The sequence below is a fragment of the Mesocricetus auratus genome, unplaced genomic scaffold (genome assembly GCF_017639785.1).
Source record: "Mesocricetus auratus isolate SY011 unplaced genomic scaffold, BCM_Maur_2.0 Super-Scaffold_100021, whole genome shotgun sequence".
Classification (NCBI taxonomy): Eukaryota; Metazoa; Chordata; class Mammalia; order Rodentia; family Cricetidae; genus Mesocricetus; species Mesocricetus auratus.
In genome coordinates, this window is record NW_024429202.1 from 30,551,088 (window position 1) to 30,571,440 (window position 20,353).

The following is a 20,353-nucleotide window of genomic DNA, read 5'->3' on the forward strand; positions in this document are numbered from 1 at the left end:
GAGGATGTGAGGCCAGGAATGCAGGTAGCCCGCCCTGCCAACAATCAGAAGGGAGGGACCTCCTGAATCAATGGTGGGAAGATACATTTCTGTTGCATAAGCCATCTAGTCTGTGATACTTTGTAACAGTAGCCCCTGACTGGTACTCCTCTCTAACAAAAAAGTGGTCCCATTAAAATTTATGCCCTAAGTTATCATTTAAATTGGGCAATGGTTCTGATCCTCAGACTCCTCATAAGCAATGTGTGTAGAGTGTCCCTGCTATACCCATCACAGTAAAACACAAATGAGGAGTATATATTTGTTCGTTGAGTGTGTGTGTGCTTGTGATTGTAAGTATATACTCATATATGTGAGTAGGTACATATAATATCATCTGCAAGCATATCAATGTTACCCATGTCTGAGGCATCCTTAAGCTGACCCTCACAGTTTCTCCTGCCGGCGTCTAACAGAAGAACCGGGAAGAGCTCTGAGAGACTCTTCAAGACTCAAGCCCACCATGCCCCACTTTTAAGAGGCCCTTGCAACCTCAGCTCTGTTTTTGTTACCTGCGATTTGAGTGGCAACCATGAAGCAAGAGACAAAGGAACCACTTTGGGTGAAGAGGCAGGAAGATGGGCTGAGGATTTCATATTACCCGAGGGCTTAAACTTCACTCCTTACACAGCCTACTTATTTCTACACATTAGGACAAATAAAGCACCAAGCAGTGGAACCCGACATTTGATGTTATAGAAATGCATAAGGGAAGGAAGGATACCATTAACAGTGCATCAAATTACACGAGTCAAACTGAGTCTGGTGAACGAGGTTTTTTTTTTTTTTTTTTTTTTTTTTTTTTTTCGAGACAGGGTTTCTCTGTATTGTTTTGGAGGCTATCGGTCCAGCCCAGCCTCGAACTCACAGAGATCCGCCTGCCTCTGCCTCCCGAGTGCTGGGATTAAAGGCGTGTGCCACCACCGCCCGGCTGGTGAACGAGGTTTTTAAAATATGTAAAGGTATTTATAATATGCTGACAGTTTACCAACATATTTTTGATGCTCTTTTGTCTGTCTAGGAAACGATTTTGTTATGAATTTGAAAGACTGCTGCTTTTATGAAATCAATGCTGTTATCAAATAACAAATAAGACACAGCTATTTTACCAATAGCTCACACTCTAGTTTTATGCATTTTTATCTTGTCCAAATGGTACTCAATGAAAATTTTCAGTGACTTTGCCCTTTTCAGTTCTCTAGAATGCCTCCAGATGGCATTAAAACTCTTCTCCCATTAGAGTCTATAGCATAATTTAAAAACTAGCAACATTTTTAGCCATTTAGGACTGTCATATTTATTATCTCATGAGAAAAAGATAACACTGAAACTCATTAGAACTTTTAGGGTAATATCTTGAGAAATACGGCCCATAGCCGTATCTGTTATAAAACATCCAGCCACCTCGTGTAAGCCGGAGGAGCTTTATAGATGGAAGCAGATCTTGAACACAATACTGCACTTTTGACTGCGGTTGCTAATGAAGAACACTTCAGGTGTTTAGCCATGAGAGCAACGATCCAGGAACAGATACAACCACAAAGTTATTTCTATAACCAAACACTTCATCCCCCAAGGGGGATCAAAATAAACATTGTAAGAAGGAAGCCGGTGTGGATGCTTGATGAGGCTAAAAGAATTGTTTGTCAGTTCCTGTTTCATTGCCATTAAGTATTGTATAGGTATATCAGATAATAATAGTGATAATGTAATTATTTGACCTCGGGCTACTCGTTGGCCTGGAACAAGGCAAGAACACTAGACTGGCTGGCTGGTGAGCCCCGAGGATCTGCCTATTACTGCTTCCCCAGAGCTGCGGTAAAGGGGTGTTTCACATGCCTCAGCAAACACTTCACCAACTGAGCTGATTCCCTAGCCACACGACCTACCTTAATTTGGTATCATATGAATTGTTAAATACATACTTATATCCCTTCAATACTGAGAAGGAAAAGATAAAAATGTAAGAAAGAGGCACCGTCTAAGTAATTTTTCTCATCTTCAACAAATGCTTTACTTAAAAACATCAATGAACTCTCGAGATCTTAGAGATATCTATAGTTATGTTTGTCATATATTTCAGAGGTGAGACTGCAGATGGCAGTCTTTTTAAATGACTTGGGTACTTCACAGACATGTGGGACAGAAAGCCCTCCAGTATGTGTAGAAAGTTCTGTAAATCTTATGTCAGTGTTAAAAGTCTCCAGCCAAATTTTAAAGGGCTTATCTCCATTCTCCCTTAGTACATACTCTCTAGTCTAATTATATTTCGACTTCATAAAGAAGAACATTTGCATTTGCAAGATCCCTTTTTCAATGCTAAAGCATAAAACCTCAAAGTGCGTCTCTACCCGAAAGCATTTAAAAAGACATTATCATGAAAAAGGAGAACCATGGGCCTCCTTCCACTATGATTACCACCATTACAAGATACTTGCACTGTTTCATTTTATAAGGCATATTAAAGACCAGTCATCTCAGAGAGAAACGCGAAAGACACTTACGATGTATTCGATGTGCCATTGTCTGGACTCTCTGGCTCCGCATCAGCTTTCTCTTAAAAAGGAAGTGGAAGAAAAAAAAACACCAACATCAGTCTCTCCCAGTCCTTAAGATTTAAGATTAAACATATTTCTATGCTCCTATTAACAAGCTTTCAAAATGTGCAGCAGGAGGCTTTTAAAATATCTTTTATTGTTTGAGAACCGAATGCGAAGAATAATTTCGCTTTGGCAATACAATTGCCCAGGCACAGAGCCTTGAGTAGGTACCAAGGAGCTATTTGCAAACAAGCAGAGACATGGAGTGCAGACCTTGCCAGAAGATGAATATCTTACAGATGGAATGAGTTTCTCTCCACTACACTTTACAGAAAGTTTAAGGAAATAAATTCATTAGCATTGCACATCCAAAGCACTCTGAACTTTGATCCCTTCTGCTAACACAAGCCAAATGGGGTCAGGCCGAATTGGAACTTGGAGAGAATTTCACAAGACACTGAAGCCATAATCATGAAATGTCCAAGAATTTCACTCCACAGAGAACTCTGGCAGCAGATTTTGGGGCTCCCAATAAAAGCAGAATAAGATATAAACCAGAAATCCTTTCTGACCATCTGAGAGGCAAGTAAAAGAACATCTCCGTAGGATGTGGCTATTGGGGATTTAGTTTTAGGAGTTTGGAAGCAGTCCAAATTCTTTTCACAACAGGCATAAGGTAATACTTAATCCTGAGCCAACTGTGGTTTGAAATGTGCACCCTCACTTTGTAAGGAGCTCCTAAGGCTTTGTGGCAATGGAAGGAAAAAAGCTGTTTGTGCTATGGCTACTACTGAAGGCTCTGCAGTGCCAACAGCTGAACAAAACCAGTAGAAAGTTCCGAGCTACAGGAGTTGAGCCCAGTGGCAGCAGCTAACCTTTGCTATAGACTTCAATTCAGGCCTGACACCTTCCGGGACCCTCTGCTTCTGCTCAGCCCCTTCGCTAATTCTATTCCAACACTGGCTGGTGGTCATAATCATTTTGGGAATGACCTCCTGGATTACACAATGAACATATTCCAAAAGAAACCATCCTAACTGAGCTCCAAAGCCCACTTTGTATTTTCTTGCAGGAGATTAAACAACTGTGAGGAAGGGAGGTCAGTTGTATACATCAATCTCAGATATGACTCTGCTGCAAGTCTACATTGTGCCAGAACACTCACAAGAGACAGCCACTCAGTCCCAAACCCATACAAAGGAAAGAAAACAAAAGCCACAACACCTATGTTGATACCACCTGGACTAGTTAGGTTCCTGACCCAGGTGAAACCATGTTGAAATGAAAGCAAACACAAGTGATGCTTGCTCTAATACCCTGGGCAAAACTGTGGTATGCTCACTTAAGAGACACATAAGGTCTGGTCAAGCGGCCTAGAAAATAAACTAATTTAATCCTTTCCAGAATAATTTTCCCAGAACCACCACCATTCCTGCCACAGTCCCAAAATACAGTCACAGCACCTGTATTATGCAAGACAAAACTAAACAAGGGTCTAATTCTTCTCATACACATTGACTCTCCTCCCCCTCCCCTGAGTTTGGAGAAGTGGGTCACATTTCCCCAGGAACAGCTGTCAGCAGTTATACCAAGACACCATTACAATGGAGGATATCAAACAGGCTCAGCAGTACCAGACAGGAAACATTTCCAACAGTTCACGTCAGAGACCAAGGACTCATTATAAGACAAAGGAAGACCTTGATTGGATGTCTGAGTAAATGTTTTACCTTGACCAATAATGCTGCCAAGTATCCCACAGGCCGAGAGAACCCAGGTTGGATTGCACATGGGATTTGGGGGCTGGAGGCATCCTGGGCTGGCTTCAGTATGGGGACAAAGCTGCAGTTCATTATCTCTGCTCTTAGCAGCACTATGTTGTGGCAACAGGGAAAACAGAATAGGTTCAGGCCAATAGGAGGGGTAACACAGGGCCAAAAGGGACATTTACAGGAGCAGTCTGATAGTGGGTGCGCTTGGCAACCCCAGTATTCAAAGAGAGTGACCCTTTCTGGGGAAAAGCAAGGCCAGGATTGAGACAGGGATTACATTTTTTTTTACCTTTCAGGAGGAAAATACAAACAAATTAAACCCCCAACATCTTTGACAATTTAGGTGATGCAATTTCTGAAGTTAATTTGAAATGTTTAAGGGCTTGAGCTACTAAGAATCGTCACCACCTCACCAGGCCTCAAGGGGAAGTGACAAAGGTGAGGTATCGAAGTCTCAGGACCAAGAGTTGGCAAGGGGATACTTGTACCCCACAAAGAAGACCGCTGGGTGTCACCACTCTGGTCTCATTGGGAAGGAATCTGCATTGCCCATTAATAAATAAGGTAGAAGAGGTACAGGGTATTCACTTTGCATATGGAAATAGAATTACAGAGAGAAAGGGGGAAAATGAACCACAGAAAGGATCAGATATCTGTGAAAATGTGTATGTATATACGCTAAATGTATATAAAGATATTAAGTCATTTTTTACATTTTATTTATTTATCATTTACTGTGTGTGTGTGTGTGTGTGTGTGTGTGTGTGTGTGTGTGTTTGTGTGTGTGTAAGGTCATGGCAGGAATGTCAGAGGACAATCTGTGAGAGCTGGTTCTTTCTTCTATCATTTGGGTTCTATGGTAGATCCCACGGATTAAGTGCTGGTCGTCAGGCTTAGTAACAAGCATTTTTATTCACAGAGTTTACCATCTAGTCATCATTCCATCCACCACCATTTGTGTTTGTATGATACATGTGTTTTCGGTTTCACATGTGTCTTCTAATGCCCTGTCACTAAGATGGAAAGCAAAAGACTTTAGGGCTGAGGGTGGCTTAGACTTTTTAAGGTACAGTCACCTACCACTGGGGCAGATGTATTTTGAGGCACAAAGCAGCTACATCGCTCAGCAGGCCACTACAAACCTTACAGTAGCTTCCTTTCTAGCTGGTTACACAAACTGAGGACTCCTGTGTGCCTGGCACTCTGCCCGGTGGAGGTTAAGATTAAAAAAAAAAAAAAAAAAAACCAAATCCAACCCGCATCCTTTTAGAGACACCGCGTGCACTGCTGTGTCATAGCGGCCATCTCCCCAACAGAGAAGAGCTTGAACATGTGAGTCCAGCACTTTTTGTGTTCTGTTGTTTTGGTTTGATATCTTGACTTTCTAGTTTTGGAAACGGAAGAACATGAAGTTGAGCGGGAATGGAGGAGGGGAGGATCTGGAATTGCTTGGGGGAAGGGAGATGAAAATGATTAAAATACACTGCATGAGGATTAAAAAAAAGTGTAATCAGTAAAACTGGCAGATACATAGTTTCTAATAAGATTATAAGCAACTACACCTTGTTATTAAATTTTAAACTGAGATGTTATTGAAATGACTAAAATACCAGAAAAGGTCCTCCAGATAGACATGATTATGCTGATTTTTTTCCACAAAAGAAAATCTGTCTATGCTGTGATTTTTTTTCACAAGTGTATCACAGGTAATTCATGTTCATGGTCAAAGAGAATTAAAGCATAGAAAAAAGCAATAAATTCATTCATTTTTGTCTTTAATTTGCTACCCTTCAATTATTACTCTAAAAATACTAGTTTATATATATGTATATATATATGTTAGATAATATCTATTCTCATTACTGTAATAAACTGTCCCTCCACAATTTTCACTGGTTCAATTGTTACTTCTAGCATTTCTAATATGTATTTATAACTTTTTTTTCAAATAATATAAGCCACCTTCTAAAGGAGGGGCTGTATTTATAACTTTTAAGTACGTTTAATCTTTCATTTCTCACACTAAGAAGTGAAAAATTCATATGTCCTGAAGAGAGAACAGAGAATAATCTATTTCTTTTGAAAAATAATTATGTATTTTTGTTTAATGCACATGGATGTTTTGCCTGCTTGCATATCTGTGAACCAAAAGAGTGCAGTGCCTACAGGGACCAGAAGGGGGCATCAGATCATTGGGAACTACAGTAAAGCAGTTGTAAACTGCTATGTGGGCGCTGGGAACAGAGGAAGTGCTCGTAATGTCTGAAGCCCCCAACTTCTGTTTATATGCAATGGAAAGAGAGGAACCTCACTCACACGTCTTTCCCTTCAATCCTTTTTCAACTCTAAGTAAGTGTATCTTTCTTTTCACACCGTCAAACCATACCATTAATGACATCACACTAATATTAATTTAGTTAACGACTTAATCATTGTATTTGCTTATTGGTCAATTAGAGAAACTGTAAACCAATAATGAGCACTTACAGCGTAATACAAATATTAGATGCTAACCAACAAGGAGTAAGAGCTGACTCCTGCACAAGGAAGCATTCCTCATATGAAAAATGTAAATGTTCCTGGTACTTATGCCCGATGATTCTCACTCTTACATTTCATCATTCTATGTGTTAGATTTTCCTAAGTCAAGGACAGGCCTTTCCTAAAAGATCACTAGACGGTATGTACCTTTAATGCACATTAAATGCACATGTAATTGATGTGTATGGCAGTTTTAAAAAATTAAAATGGACTATGAGAACACCTTCCAGGCTGGAAATAAACATTCACAAGTAATCTAGCGCGTCCCCAGTGGGCCCTGTGGACTGCATTCTCCTTCCTGCCTTTCTACAAGCTACCTAGAAAGTGGATTCCAGTTATACCTTCCCTTTCTTTCTGGATGGATCTCACCACCCAGGAATACATTCTCTGTCACTGTTGTTTTTATATGTTATACGAATGGAGTCGGGCTGCTACCCATTCTAATGAGACTTATTTCTGACACTCAAGAACAGGCTTTTCAGATTCAATTGTCAGGATGCACACAGCACTGTGTTGGTTCAGTGCTGCAGCATCTTGCTACAGAAGAATACTGTGAGCTCCTGATCGGACTCCTTGTAAGGGGCATTTCGATTTGACCCATATGAACCATGCATTTGCAAATGTTCATGCATACCTTTCCCCACAGAGCATCAGGAACTCTGTGCTGCAGGGCTTCCTATGTCCCAAAATGGCAAATGCAGACTTACAATCCTTTGGGGAATACCACATTGTGGAATGAAATGTCACTGTGATGTCTGCATGTCTCTGAGAACCAATGAGATTCCAGACTTTGTACTGGTTCTTTTGTGTCATTTCCTAAAATTCAGTATTGATTTAATGCAGTGCTTTGTTGTCCCAATACAATGATGACTTTTTAAACCACTACAAACACAAATTAAAAGCCTAAATAATAAAACATTCTAGTGCTAGCCATTTACTATTTTCCCTGGTATTTTTTTTTTGTTTGTTTGTTTTGAGACAGGGTTTCTCTGTGTAGCTTTGGAGCCTATCCTGGCACTCACTCTGTAGACCAGGCTGGCCTCGAACTCACAGAGATCCACCTGCCTCTGCCTCCCGAGTGCTGGGATTAAAGGTGTGTGCCACCAATACCTGGCTTCCTTGGTATTTTTTGACAGAACTATGTTTTTCACTTTAATAAAATGATATTTGCAAACAGTTTCCTTAGACGTCCTTATTGAAGACACGAACAAGACATTATATTACCATCTTCTAAAAGCACATTTTTACTGGTCTCTTAAAAATATTGAGGCAATTTTTATACCTGGTTCAAGATGAGAGGTAATCTCATTGTTTCCTATTTAGAATTATTTTAAGATGTGTTACATTTGTTTTTTGCTGTAGAGCATTTGTTTAATGATGCGAAGATGTGTTGTATTATTTTATGTTGCATTTGTTTAACTCTGTGAAGCTGTGTTACTTTGCCTGTCTAAAACTCCTACTTGATCTTATAAAGAGCTGAACAGCCAATAGCTAAGCAGGAGAGGGATAGGCGGGGCTGGCAGGCAGAGAGAATAAATGGGAGGAGGATCGAGGAGAAAAGGAGAAAGAGAGGGGGACATCAAGGGACAGCCACCTAGCTACACAGCAAATCATGGAGTAAGAAGTAAAGAATGTTATATAGAATAGAGATAAAAGCCCGGAGACAAAAGGCAAATGGGAAAACTTAAGAAAAGTTATGCTATGCTAAGGCTGGGCATTTATCAGAAAGAAAAAGACTCTGTGTATTTATTTGGGAGCTGGGTGGCAGGCCCACACAGAGCAGAGCCAAAAGAGTAAAAAATTACCAACTACAGTTTCCCATCCCAAGCATTCTAGCACAAGACGCCGGCTCTGCACACTGACCTGCTGTGTTAGCAGGACTCCAGTTCCAATGTATTCATGCTCTATCACTCTGCCAGTCTCCAGCTACCTTACTGATGTAGCTTTGGTTGTTTCAACACTGGTGAAGACAAGGTTCAAACTTCCTTCTTTTTCATGTATCTATTCACCATTCTCATATTTTTCTCTATCATATAAATTAGAGGCCCAGCTTGCCAACTTCTCTATCTCTACAAATAGTTGAAGTTTGAATGGCATTGTACTGAATCTACAGTTCAATGTATAGAGAATGATAATCTTTACAACATTGTTCTAATGCCTGAAACTGGTATTAATCACTCCATTCATTTAGGCCATCTGTAATATTCCTTGAGAGTTTGTAATTTTCCCCATCACTTTCTTATATACTTTTCAGATTCATTGCTTAATAAGTTATATATTTTTATGCCAATGTCAGATTTTTTAGCTGTGATTTTTCTTTTTTAATAAGAATGCAACTGATTGTGAGTACAATTCTAATTAATTCATCTGTGGTGTTTTTCAGTGTTCTATCTATGTATTGATATTGATGTATGATTATATCATTTGGGGAAATGAGTTCTGACATTTTCACCCTAAGGAACACCACACCTTCCTTTTCCCTAGTTTACAGCTGTGACCAAGATTCTATCCTGAGAGGTCAGCCTTGAACTGGTGCCTTTGCCTAAGCTTTACAGGGTCTGAAAAACACTAACATGAAGCAGCAGAAAGTTCTTCTTTTTAGACATGGGCAACTGTTCATGGAAATGAGTTGGTCTTCAATTCCTAACTTGCTAAGACATTTTTTTTCTCCCTGAATTACATATATAGAATTTTATCAATTATTTTTCTCATTGTCTTGGATTAAACACATTTTCTCTTTTCATATTATTATGGTGAATTGCATCAGTATTTGAAACAGAATCTGATTTTGAATTACTACAACAAATAGGATTTCTTACCTCTTATACTTTGAAATGTATTTTACACATTGCTAGATTTAAATAGCAAGTGCATCGGGATCATTAATAAGATTAGTTACAACTTTTCTTTCTTGTATGATTGTTGCCAAGTTTTGACATGAAGGTTATGGTGAGTGGGGAACGGTTGCCCTTCCTACTGGATTGCCCAAAAGAGGGTGCCAGCTCAAAGTTATTTCTCCCTGTGCCTGGTGGAATTCCTGGTGAGAAGCAGCCAGTACGGTTTTACCACTGTGTAAAACTATTTCACTTTCAAAATGACTGTGCCATCTTTTTTTTTGGTTTAGGCTATGTATATGGAATTTTTATATAAAACATATAAGTTCTAAAAGTAGTCAATTATAATATAACATATATTACAATAACATTCATTTCATCTAATTTTGTCTTCAATCACCTAGTTTTTAAAATAAAAAGGTAGTATTTACTTATGTATATGTGTATGGCCTCACAAGAAAGCCAGAGGAGTGTGCTAAATCTCTTGGATCTGTGACTACATGTGGTTGTGAGCTGGGATCGAACTCTAGTCCTCTGCAAGAGAAAAACCCACCCTTCACTGTGAAGCTATCTTTCCAGCCCCCTCCATTTTTAATTGATAATTATGTTCCCTCAGCTAACTGAGGTTATAACTCCTCTGTCTGTTGATTTCCACTGCTGCTATTTGAGGTCAGCTGGAGGGGTTTTCTTTCTTTCTTATAAACACAATTTATTAAAGGGTGTTTTGAAGCTTTTCGTCCTCCATGTCTTGCAGTAAGGTATATACGTGGGCTTCTTTCCATTTGCCATGTCGGTGTTACTGGGGTACCATGCACCTTTGGGCTGGCTTTCCCTTTGGGTAATTCTCATGGTCAAGTCCTTTACTACTGGCCCTGTCCCACCTAGTTTGGGAATTCTTTCCTGCCTCATCCCTGTGCTCTGAGACTTCATGTTCTTTTGGTCTTCTTTGTACTTCTTAAGTTCAGTTTTCTGATTCATTAGTTTTTTTCCAAAAATGTCAAATGTAATATTAAACTTTACCAAGGAAATTTAATTTCTATTTCTTATTTATATAAATGTGTCTTAGAATTTCTTCAAATATTCTTGTTCGCTACTATATTTTCATCTTGTCTTCTATCTCTTTTGGAATTTAACAAACATTCTGGATTTCATAATTCAAACACCAGAATTCTGATTTTACTTGGTCCTGCGTATAGCTATTTTTTCTTTTGTATAAAGTGTTTTCCAGATTGTATGTTGGTTATTTTCTTGGGGATGCTATTTGTTTTGAGGATTGTTTAATTTTTGACTTTTTTTCTGGCACTCCTATCAACTGGACCTTGATGCTGCTGTTCTGGTTTTCTGTTTATGTTAGCCTCCTTTGGTCTTTTTATCATAAAAACAAAAATGTTTCAATTGTATATGCCAGATTTGGGGTTTTAATTATTGCTTTAAGGAAGTCTACTAAATTTTTTTTACTTTATCGATGATATTTTCAATTCTTAAGGTCACGTGATCAGCAAACACTTGTTTTTCACGTCTCTTTTACTTCCCACAATTAATTACAGGCCTCTCTGCCGACTGTCTACACTTGCACCCCTGCTTTTCCTTACCTCCAGTGATGTGGATTCCTTCTGGGTCGGGCCTCTTACGGATGCTCACAGGTTTGCACAATGGGCTGGCTAACTCAAGTGAGGTGTTGATTTCCACATCAGAACACTGATGGAATTTTCTAGAACACCTATGCCTTGTGGGGGTGTGAGGGGCTGATCTGTGAGAGGAGAGGGTGTGTTTGCTGGAACTTCACAAGAGAAGAGGTGGGCTGGGAGCCCAGAACCTCCTTTTGCTCCCTAACAAAGGAGGAGATATCTCACTTTGCATGGGGAGAATTCTTGGTTAGTCATCTTACTGAGAAGCTGCCCCCTTTCCAGCAATGAATTTTGCCCACTCCAGATCAGACACCATCTTAAGAGTCTACTTTGTTTCTCTCTAGAAGGAGAGCTAGTCAACTGTTCATCTCTTAAGCAAATATTACTGTGATTTTGGTGTTTTTTTTTTCTTTTAAAAAGGAAAACCAAATGGAAAAAAAAACCTATGTACACACTAGCTAGGATGGGGATTTAGGGTGACGGGTGGAACATTCCAGTTGTACATCATGACAATCCATGCCTGTTCTCCTGGGCTCCCAAGGGCTCGTCCCTACACCAGCACACACTCTTTGTTGTTCCTTTTTCTGTCTGAGTTAATAATTTGACTGCTCAGGGCTGTTTTTCAGCAGGGGCCCATCTTTCTGTTCGCCAGATGTCACCTGCTGCTAATTTGGTCCCATTCCTACAGAGTCCTAGTCACTGAGTGAGGATTCCAAATGGGTGAGGAGGAAGTAAGATCAACCCACCACCAGAGCAAGTGTTCTCCCAACCTATAAAAGGCAGGCACATACCATGTGTTTTCGTACACGGACACACAGTAACATATTTAATATTCTAATATTAAAAAATAGAAGTTGATTAAACAGAGAACTTGTCACAGAAGAATTACAGAGACGCCTCACCAGTGCCCACAGAAAGCCCTGTGCCAGAGTGCCATCACTCCCCCAGTTGACCTTTCTCTATCTGCCCATGAATTTTATGGCACTTCCCAGCACACTGTGTGAACATCTTCTCTTCCAAACTCTCCTGCCCTGCCGATGTCCAGTGGATGAGCCTCACCTCCGCAGGCACCTCTACCAGCTCAGTGATTTTTTTTTATCTTCCCACAGAGCTTTGTAACTAGCCAAGGCTGTTCTGTTCCCAGCTCACTGGCTGCTCGTGAAACCGACAAAGCCTTGACTTTATGAGTTTGCTCTTAGGACACAGCAGGGCAGCTTATGCATTTTTAATGCCCCAGACAACGTTAGTACCAATTTGTAGGGTCCAGGAAGAGGATTAAAACTCTTCTCCACAGAATGCTCCCTCTCTGGTGACGGAGCCCATGAACTTCATCAACTACTGATTCAATAAGGGGACCACTTGCTGTCCAGCCCCAGCTGCCTATTTCTGGAAGAAGGCACAGCATACTTAGCAAGTCTGAGTTTCCTTCATGGAGTCTATGGCCATTTATTGTGAAGTCTTCTGATTGCGTTTCTTTGCCTGTTCATTTTCTTTTAATTTAGGCATCTCGTTACTTGCCTTTTAATGTGTTTCCTTCACATATAGTAGGGACCAATGCTCTTTCCTTCTGGAATTCCTTTGACATGTACTACTTTATGCTTTGACCTCCTCCCCCTTAGACATCCACACTCGGATCATCAAGAACCGTATCACACATGTAGGCAGTGCCTGAAAAAAGGCTCGCTCTCTCTTTCTCCCTTGATTTTGTTTCCTGGTGACATCTTTGAAATCCGCTGCTCATCATTCCCTCCCCCATCTCCACAGAAAGCTTTAGAGGGACGTTCTTACTTGGATTATTGTGTCCAGAGGATACAAGTTGGGAGTCCTGAAAAAAAAAACAAGAAATATCAATTAATTCTCTTATTTTCATTTTCCAAACCAAAACTGAATACGTGGTATTATTAGTCACGGTTCAGAACCAAGCCTCCACTCAAAACTCTACCAGCTATTGTCACGAGAAACATTTACACGGGTGTGCTTGTTAAGAAGTTCTGGAAGTGCAGCTGATGATTGCAGTCATTTTTCATTATTGAATTTTTGTTATGCTTCATTGAGGAGATAATTCACATCATTCAAAATAAACATTCGGAAACAAGAAACTGTGTGGTTTGTGGTACTTCCATGGTATGGGGTGACTGCCACCTCTACGTTGGTGGCATCCCATCACTCAAACATCAAGTCCCTTACACCCTTTATTCAAGCAGCATCTCCCACACACCCCCTTCCCTGTCCCCTCAGCTCCTAGTGACGTACTCATTTCCATCTGTGTTTTCAGACTTTCCTGTTCTGGTATCCCACATACATAGAATCATATATAACCTGTAACCATTGAGTCTGGCTTCTCCAGTTAGAGTGCTGCACTGGAAGTTCCTTCTTGTTGGAGCTGGTATCAGTAGCCATCTCTTCCACCCCTCACTCCCCCATTTTCCTTTCTTCTTCTCCCCTCTCTTTGGCAAGGTCTCACTATACAATCTGTGCTGGCCTGGAACTCATAAACCTCCTGCTTCAGGCTTCTTAATGCTAGGATTATAGGTATGTGCTATGGTTCGTTTTCATGGGTGAATACTATTGGATATATAAGATGATATTTTGTGCATGCACCTGCTGACAAGTGTGTGGTGTCTATAATCTGTGAGCCGTGCTGCTACTGACACGCATATGCCGGGACATACACAGTTTCTGTTTTAAATCCTTTTCTGTACATACCCAGAGGTGGAATTTAGGGTCTTATGAAACTCTTTCTAAACTTTTTGAGGAGCGCAAACTGTTAACCGTGGTGGCAGAACAATTTCATTTCTACCAGAAATGGATAAAGCCACCAGTCTTTCAACATGCTCGCCAGCACTTGCTATTTTCGGTGATTTTCTTTTTATGGTCATCTTTGTATGTACAGAGTGGTATCTCATTGTACCTTTTATTTGTATTTACCTGAAAACTAAAGATGTTAGGCATTTCTCTACACAGTTGATGGCTTTTTTTTTTTTTTTGAGACAGGGTTTCTCTGTGTAGCTTTGGAGCCTGTCCTGGAACTCACTCTGTAGACCAGGCGGGCCTCAAACTCACAGAGATCTGCCTCTGCCTCCTGAGTGCTAGGATTAAAGGCTGCACCACCACTGCCTAGCTGGCTATTTTCATTTTTGAACAAATACCTATTCAAGTAGTTCATCATTTAATGTAGCTATTTACCTGTTTTGTTACTGAATTAAAAGAGTTCCTCACACAGTTGATACTACACCCTTACCAGATATATGGTCTGCCAATCATCTCCCCCATTTTCTAGTCCTTTTCCTACAGCTGATAAAGTCCTCAGACACACAAAGCTTTCACATTTTTATATTTATTTAGTTTTTCTTTTGTTGTTCATACTTTGGAGGTTGCATCTTAGAATCTATCAGTGAACCCAAGGTTATGGAGATATAACCTTGTGTTTTCGTCTATGAAATTTATGACTTTAGTTCCCTGATTTAGTCACTGATACATTCCATTAATGTCTTTGAACCTAATTCATTTGCCTCTGACTGTGCCCTACTTCTAATACCTCTACAGATGAGGGCTGCCAGCCCCATCTTGACTGGACGCACTCCACTGAGCAACTGTGGTTATCTCATTGTGATGGACACAAAGGTCATTATTTGCAGCATTTACCTGCAAGGGCATAAACCCAGTATTACTGTGTATATTAGATTTAGTTACTACTCAGGTAAATAGAGACTGAATTTGATTATATTTGTATTTAAATGAAATACGAACATCTCTCTTGAAAACTTAAATTTTTCTTTCTTTGCAAAATTGTTTTATAACATAAAATATAAGGATGAGTTATAGAAGAATGAACTGAGATGGTAAGAGTGTAAATAAAATGAATGTGTAATAGTACATAAAATCTAAAACTCCTATATAATCCTGATATGTAGAATAAAAAACCTAGTGAAATGGAATTAACTACTAATATATGACTTGATGTGTTCCTACAGAATTTTGCTCTAGAAAGGTAGTTGCTATCAGGCAGGGGAATCATTTAATAGGACCAGTGACATTTAAACCCAAGCAATAATGTCTATTTTAGAAAGCAACCTCTCTGGAATAGCATAAAACGAGCCAGGCTACTGGGTGGCTGTGTAGCCTGAGTTACACAGAAGTCCAAGGAACCTTTATAAGTAATAATGGGCTATTTGCCTTCAGAAGAGGAACAAGTTTAGTTCTTACTCTGAAACTCAGTTTTTGGAAAACTACTGTGCGAAGATGAAATAAATAAACCACTCCTTTTTTTTTAAATTTTCTTTTTTTGACACAGGGTTTCTCTGTAGCTTTGGAGCCTGTCCTTGAACTAACTAGCTTTGTAGACCAGGCTGGCCTGGAACTTACAGAGATCCACCTGCCTCTGCCTCCTGAGTTCTGGGATTAAAGGTATGCACCACTACCACCTAGCTACATAACCTACTAAGTGATGGGTTGAAAACTAATCTGCAAAATAACTTTGGCCTACTTTGGGTAGATTCTGTTAACAACAACAAAAAAGTTCACAGTGAAAGGGTCCAGATGGGTTGGTGTGCTTTTCTTTTCCAATTAATTTGGAGTCTATATAGGGACACAAGTTTGTTTTAGCTTTAATTTGTAGAAAACATTTTTAGCTCCAGTCAGTTTCTCTGTGCCGTGTGTAGGCTGTGACTCTAGGCGGGGGAGACTCGCCATCAATGGACAAGGATGGTAACTGGCGCAGATTTCAGCACTCACTTGTTCTTCTAAAAACAGAGCAGGAAGGCCTTTTCTGATTGTCTGCCCACACTAATGGGAGTAGAACGTCTGCTTGGTGATGTATCCTGAATCCCTTAATAGGTATTGATATCCACTCTTCTTAAGAAAAGAAGCAGGAGGAGCTCACAGCTGACCCGAATCTTTATTCCTACATCCCAGAAGATCACATTTTAGTTGACAAACCCCTCTGATTAATGACATATTGTTTCTTTTTTGATTTTTTTGGTTTTTCGAGACAGGGTTTCTCTGTGGCTTTGGAGGCTGATCTGGAACTCACTCTGTAGACCAGGCTGGCCTCGAACTCACAGAGATCCGCCTGCCTCTGCCTCCCGAGTGCTGGGATTAAAGACTTGTACCACCAATGCCCAGTGACTTATTGTTTTATTTTTCATGGGGGAGAGAAAGATAAGCAGAATATGCTTAACATAAATTACCAAGGACATCTTGTATAGAAAAGATACTAAGAAACCAAATAAACTTAGACTTTGATGTCTACTGGGTGGTGCACTGACTACCAGATATTAGCTCAGAAAATACTAACTCATTAAACTCCAATATTCCCAGATCGCCATTCTCTGGGTAGAAATGAAATTTCATTCTTTCTTTTCAGTGTGTGTGTTAACAAACTCTGGGAGTCTGTTCTCACCTTCAGCCTTGTTTGAGGCAGGTTTCTCTTCTTTGTATTACTGTACTACACATGCCAGGCTGGCTGGCCCATGAGTTTCTGTAAGGATCCTTGTCTCACTTTCTGTCTTGTCCTACAAGTGCTGGGGTTACGATGCTTGATACTGATTTGGTTTTTTACGTGGGATCTAGAGATCTAAAATCAGGTCATCAGATTTGCACAGCAAGCACTTTTACCCAGAGACATATCTCCAGCCCTTATCATTATTCTTAACGACAGCTGGCCAGCATATCATTAGTCTGTTCTTGGAGGCATTAGTTTCTTTAAGAAAACACAGGAAGCTGTCTTAACCCTGATAAACTATCTGCCACCCTTCCCTGTCCAGTTAGCTGTGAAGTGCCAGAGGCCATCCCAGTGTGCAGACTGTTCCTTCTTCAGGAAACCCGTGCCAGGCTAGGTCATAGCAGAGGGAGATAATTGCTTCCTCCAAAGGGTCCAGAAGCTGAAGTCCTCATTTTTATGTTCACGCCAACTGCCCAGACACCAGCATGCTTGTAGCTCCCATCTTAAAGGCTGTCTCTTCCCTCATGATTACCTTCTGTTAGCAGATGCCTGGAGAGTGCCAGTCCTTGCCGGGCATTGTCATTTCCACCTCCTCCCTGACCTTTCTCTGTCAGGAGACTTGAAGACTATGCCAGTGAGTTGAGGGTGGAGGGAGCATAGGAATGGATCTAACCCTAACCCTGAAAGTGATGGTAAGGGGCTGTGTGAGTGCCCAATCTGTGTCTCCCATGCAAGCTCCCTCTTAGGACATATGTCTCACTGGCTTCTGTAATTCAAGGGTGTCTTGCTCTCTGAGACCTTTCTGATGCTCAGGGAGACTCGGTTGTTTCTTTGCTTTATTTTCAAGTACAAGATTTTTAACAAAGAACACTATATTGAGAAATAAATGCATATATGTGTTGTTTCCGCCTTGTCAGGGTCACACTTTAAATGTGTTATTCTGATAATCAAGCACATGATGGGAGAATCAGCCCTCCTAAGGTTAAAGAACGACTACAGCTGAGAACATGTTTTGATGTTCCAACACCACTACTATTATTTGGCATCTTGGGAATCCTGAAACCTTTAAAAAGTGGTATTTAACTCATGAATAAAAGATTGTAATTTTTCTCAAGATAGAAATAACTAGGCACACTGGTGTCCAAGAGAACCTATTGCTGAAGTACTGTAATGAACAACATATTTCATAGAATGTACCATATCATTCAAATCGAATGAGGCCACATCAGCTCATACACCACTGTGATGCTCAACTTTAATTATCAACTTGATTGGACTGAGAAGCACCTAAGAGATTAGCGAAACACATCGATGGCCATGTCTTTGAAGCATTTCCAGGGATATTTAGACCATGAGGCTCTCACTTGTGGAGGCATTAATCCCTTGACAGATGAACAACAAGGTGGAATTATTAGCAAACGGTGGTGGGTAGGAGGTAGGGTCTAGCTGGAGGAAGTAGGCCACTGAGCATGTCTATTGGGAATATCTTTCCTCTGCTCCCAGCAACTATGATATGATCTGCTCTGCTCAACAGGCCCTTCCCTCCATGATGGACGGAATCCTCTGAGACTGTGAGCCTAAATGAGCCTGCTCCCCCTTAACTTGTTTCTGGTATTTATGATCACAGTATTCAGAAAGGAACTAATCTAACTACCATGCAAGGAAACCTTTGTAATTAGCTGTAAGACATCACCAACTGTAAAATCAAAACCAATTATAGGTCTCTTGAAATGAGTTGTAGATCAATGAAATATGAGGTTTTTCAGCTATGATTTTGGAAGAAGGTAGTACTCATACTGGTATGGTGTGGACATTTCTTTTTTAAACATTTTATTGCTTTTAAAAATGAGGTGTACTGTGTGTGTGTGTGTGTGTGTGTGTGTGTGTGTGTGTAGGTCAGAGGACAGCTTGCATGAATCAGTTCTCTTCTATAGTGCCATTCATGGGGATAGAACTCGGGTCCTCAGGCTTGGCAGTGAGTGTCGTTGCCTGCTGAGGCATCTTTGCTGGCCCCAAGCAGCCTGTTTCCATTCATTCTGCGTCTATAAGACTCAAGCTGATAAAGTATAATTAATAGTTAATTTGAATGTTTCTTTCTGAGGTAATGTGAATCATGAAGCTTTAGTGCAAATATTCATTTGGAGTTGTGAGCCGTGCCAGCGACCCAGAGGGGATGTGTGATAAACCTTCCAACTGCAGTCACCTCCTTTCACACTTGCTAGCTCTCATTCTCCTTTTTGGTGAATTAGGAGGAAGGCAGTCAATTCTCATTTCTGTAATGATGTTGGAATGCTGCATAAGGCTTTGAAAACCACTCGACAAGAATAGTTCCAGATGAGGGCTGATCCACCAGATTCATCACTCCAGACCATGTAAAATGCTCCCAAGATGCCCCTGGGTTTAGATGTGCATCCCTATCCAGAACGGAAAGCGTACTGCACTTTGCAGCTCTTCATTTTCATTTCAACTTACGAGACTCCTGCAAAATGAGGGGGAAGGGGCAGAGCGAACTCATTTTCTTCTCTCTTGGCTGAAATACCTGGTAATGAATGGCAGCCAATTTACAGGAGCCAGGCATTGTTTTCTTTACCAAATCCAATTACTTTTGAGATTTGAAGAATGAGGCAGAAATGCTGGGCATTGTTTGCCTAGGGAACTGTGACTTCAAACCAAGTCCCCAGAGGACAGAAACAAAAGCCAAGTTCATTATCAACTGACTTTGCCCTAGTATATATCTTTTAATACTTAGACAAAATGCAGAAATTCTCAGAAGTGTGTTTAGCTAATTAAATTAGTGACACTGGAAACTCAGAACGTGCAGTAAAATCGACTTTTCCTTTTTTGAGAGCAAATGACACCCTTAATCTTAATAAGGGTTTAATTCCATTATTTATTAGTCATTTCGAAGATTTTTTGCCCCTCAAATTCCATAAACAGTTCTAGCTCAATAATCCAAACATTAATAGTCTAATCAATCAGCGGCACTGTCCAGCTGCCAGGATATTAATTAGCTGAGATAAGGGTACAGGGAGAGGCACTCTAGGATTGGCAGCCAGCACAGCCAGTGGGGAAGCACCTGCCTCCACGTGCGAGGCTGTGGACTTACCCCAGCACCACGTCCAGAAGCAGTGCACTCCATTGTGAACACTAGTAACTATGTTTGTAATAGGCAGAATCCTGCACCCTCAGAAACGGTGATGACGCTAATTCCACGGCCCTGCAGACATGCCACCTCACATGTGAAAAAGACTGCTACAGATGTAGTTCAGCAAATGATTCTAAAGTAGGGGCTTATTCAGGGAAGCCAAGTATCATTTCAAGGTTCCCGATAAGACAAGAAGGAGGCTAGAGGAAGCCTGAGAAGCCAAGACAAGCAGAGGTCAGAGTGAAAGGAGCCCTTAGCAAGGAAGCTTCCAGAAGCAGGCAAAGGAAGACATGAAGCTGTCTTTAGAGACTTCCTAAGGAGCAGAGCCTTGACCAGAGCCTGATTTAATGTCAGTGGGCCTGACCAAGTGTGTGGCGGAGGTACAGCTGAAGCAGGAAGCAGCCTCAATTC

At 40.6% G+C, this 20,353-nt stretch overlaps 1 protein-coding gene across 3 annotated transcripts in view; it reads right to left on the minus strand.

Moving 5' to 3' along the window:
• Positions 1–20,353, minus strand: part of Aff3 (AF4/FMR2 family member 3) — a 471,135-nt gene that overhangs the window by 141,670 nt on the left and 309,112 nt on the right. For all 3 annotated transcript variants that reach the window (XM_040729442.1, XM_040729441.1, XM_040729440.1), the window contains 2 exons: positions 13,143–13,179; positions 2,544–2,595 (listed from right to left, as the gene is read on the minus strand). In XM_040729442.1, coding sequence (XP_040585376.1) covers positions 2,544–2,595; positions 13,143–13,179 — 89 coding nt within the window. The remainder of the gene's footprint in view (positions 1–2,543; positions 2,596–13,142; positions 13,180–20,353) is intronic.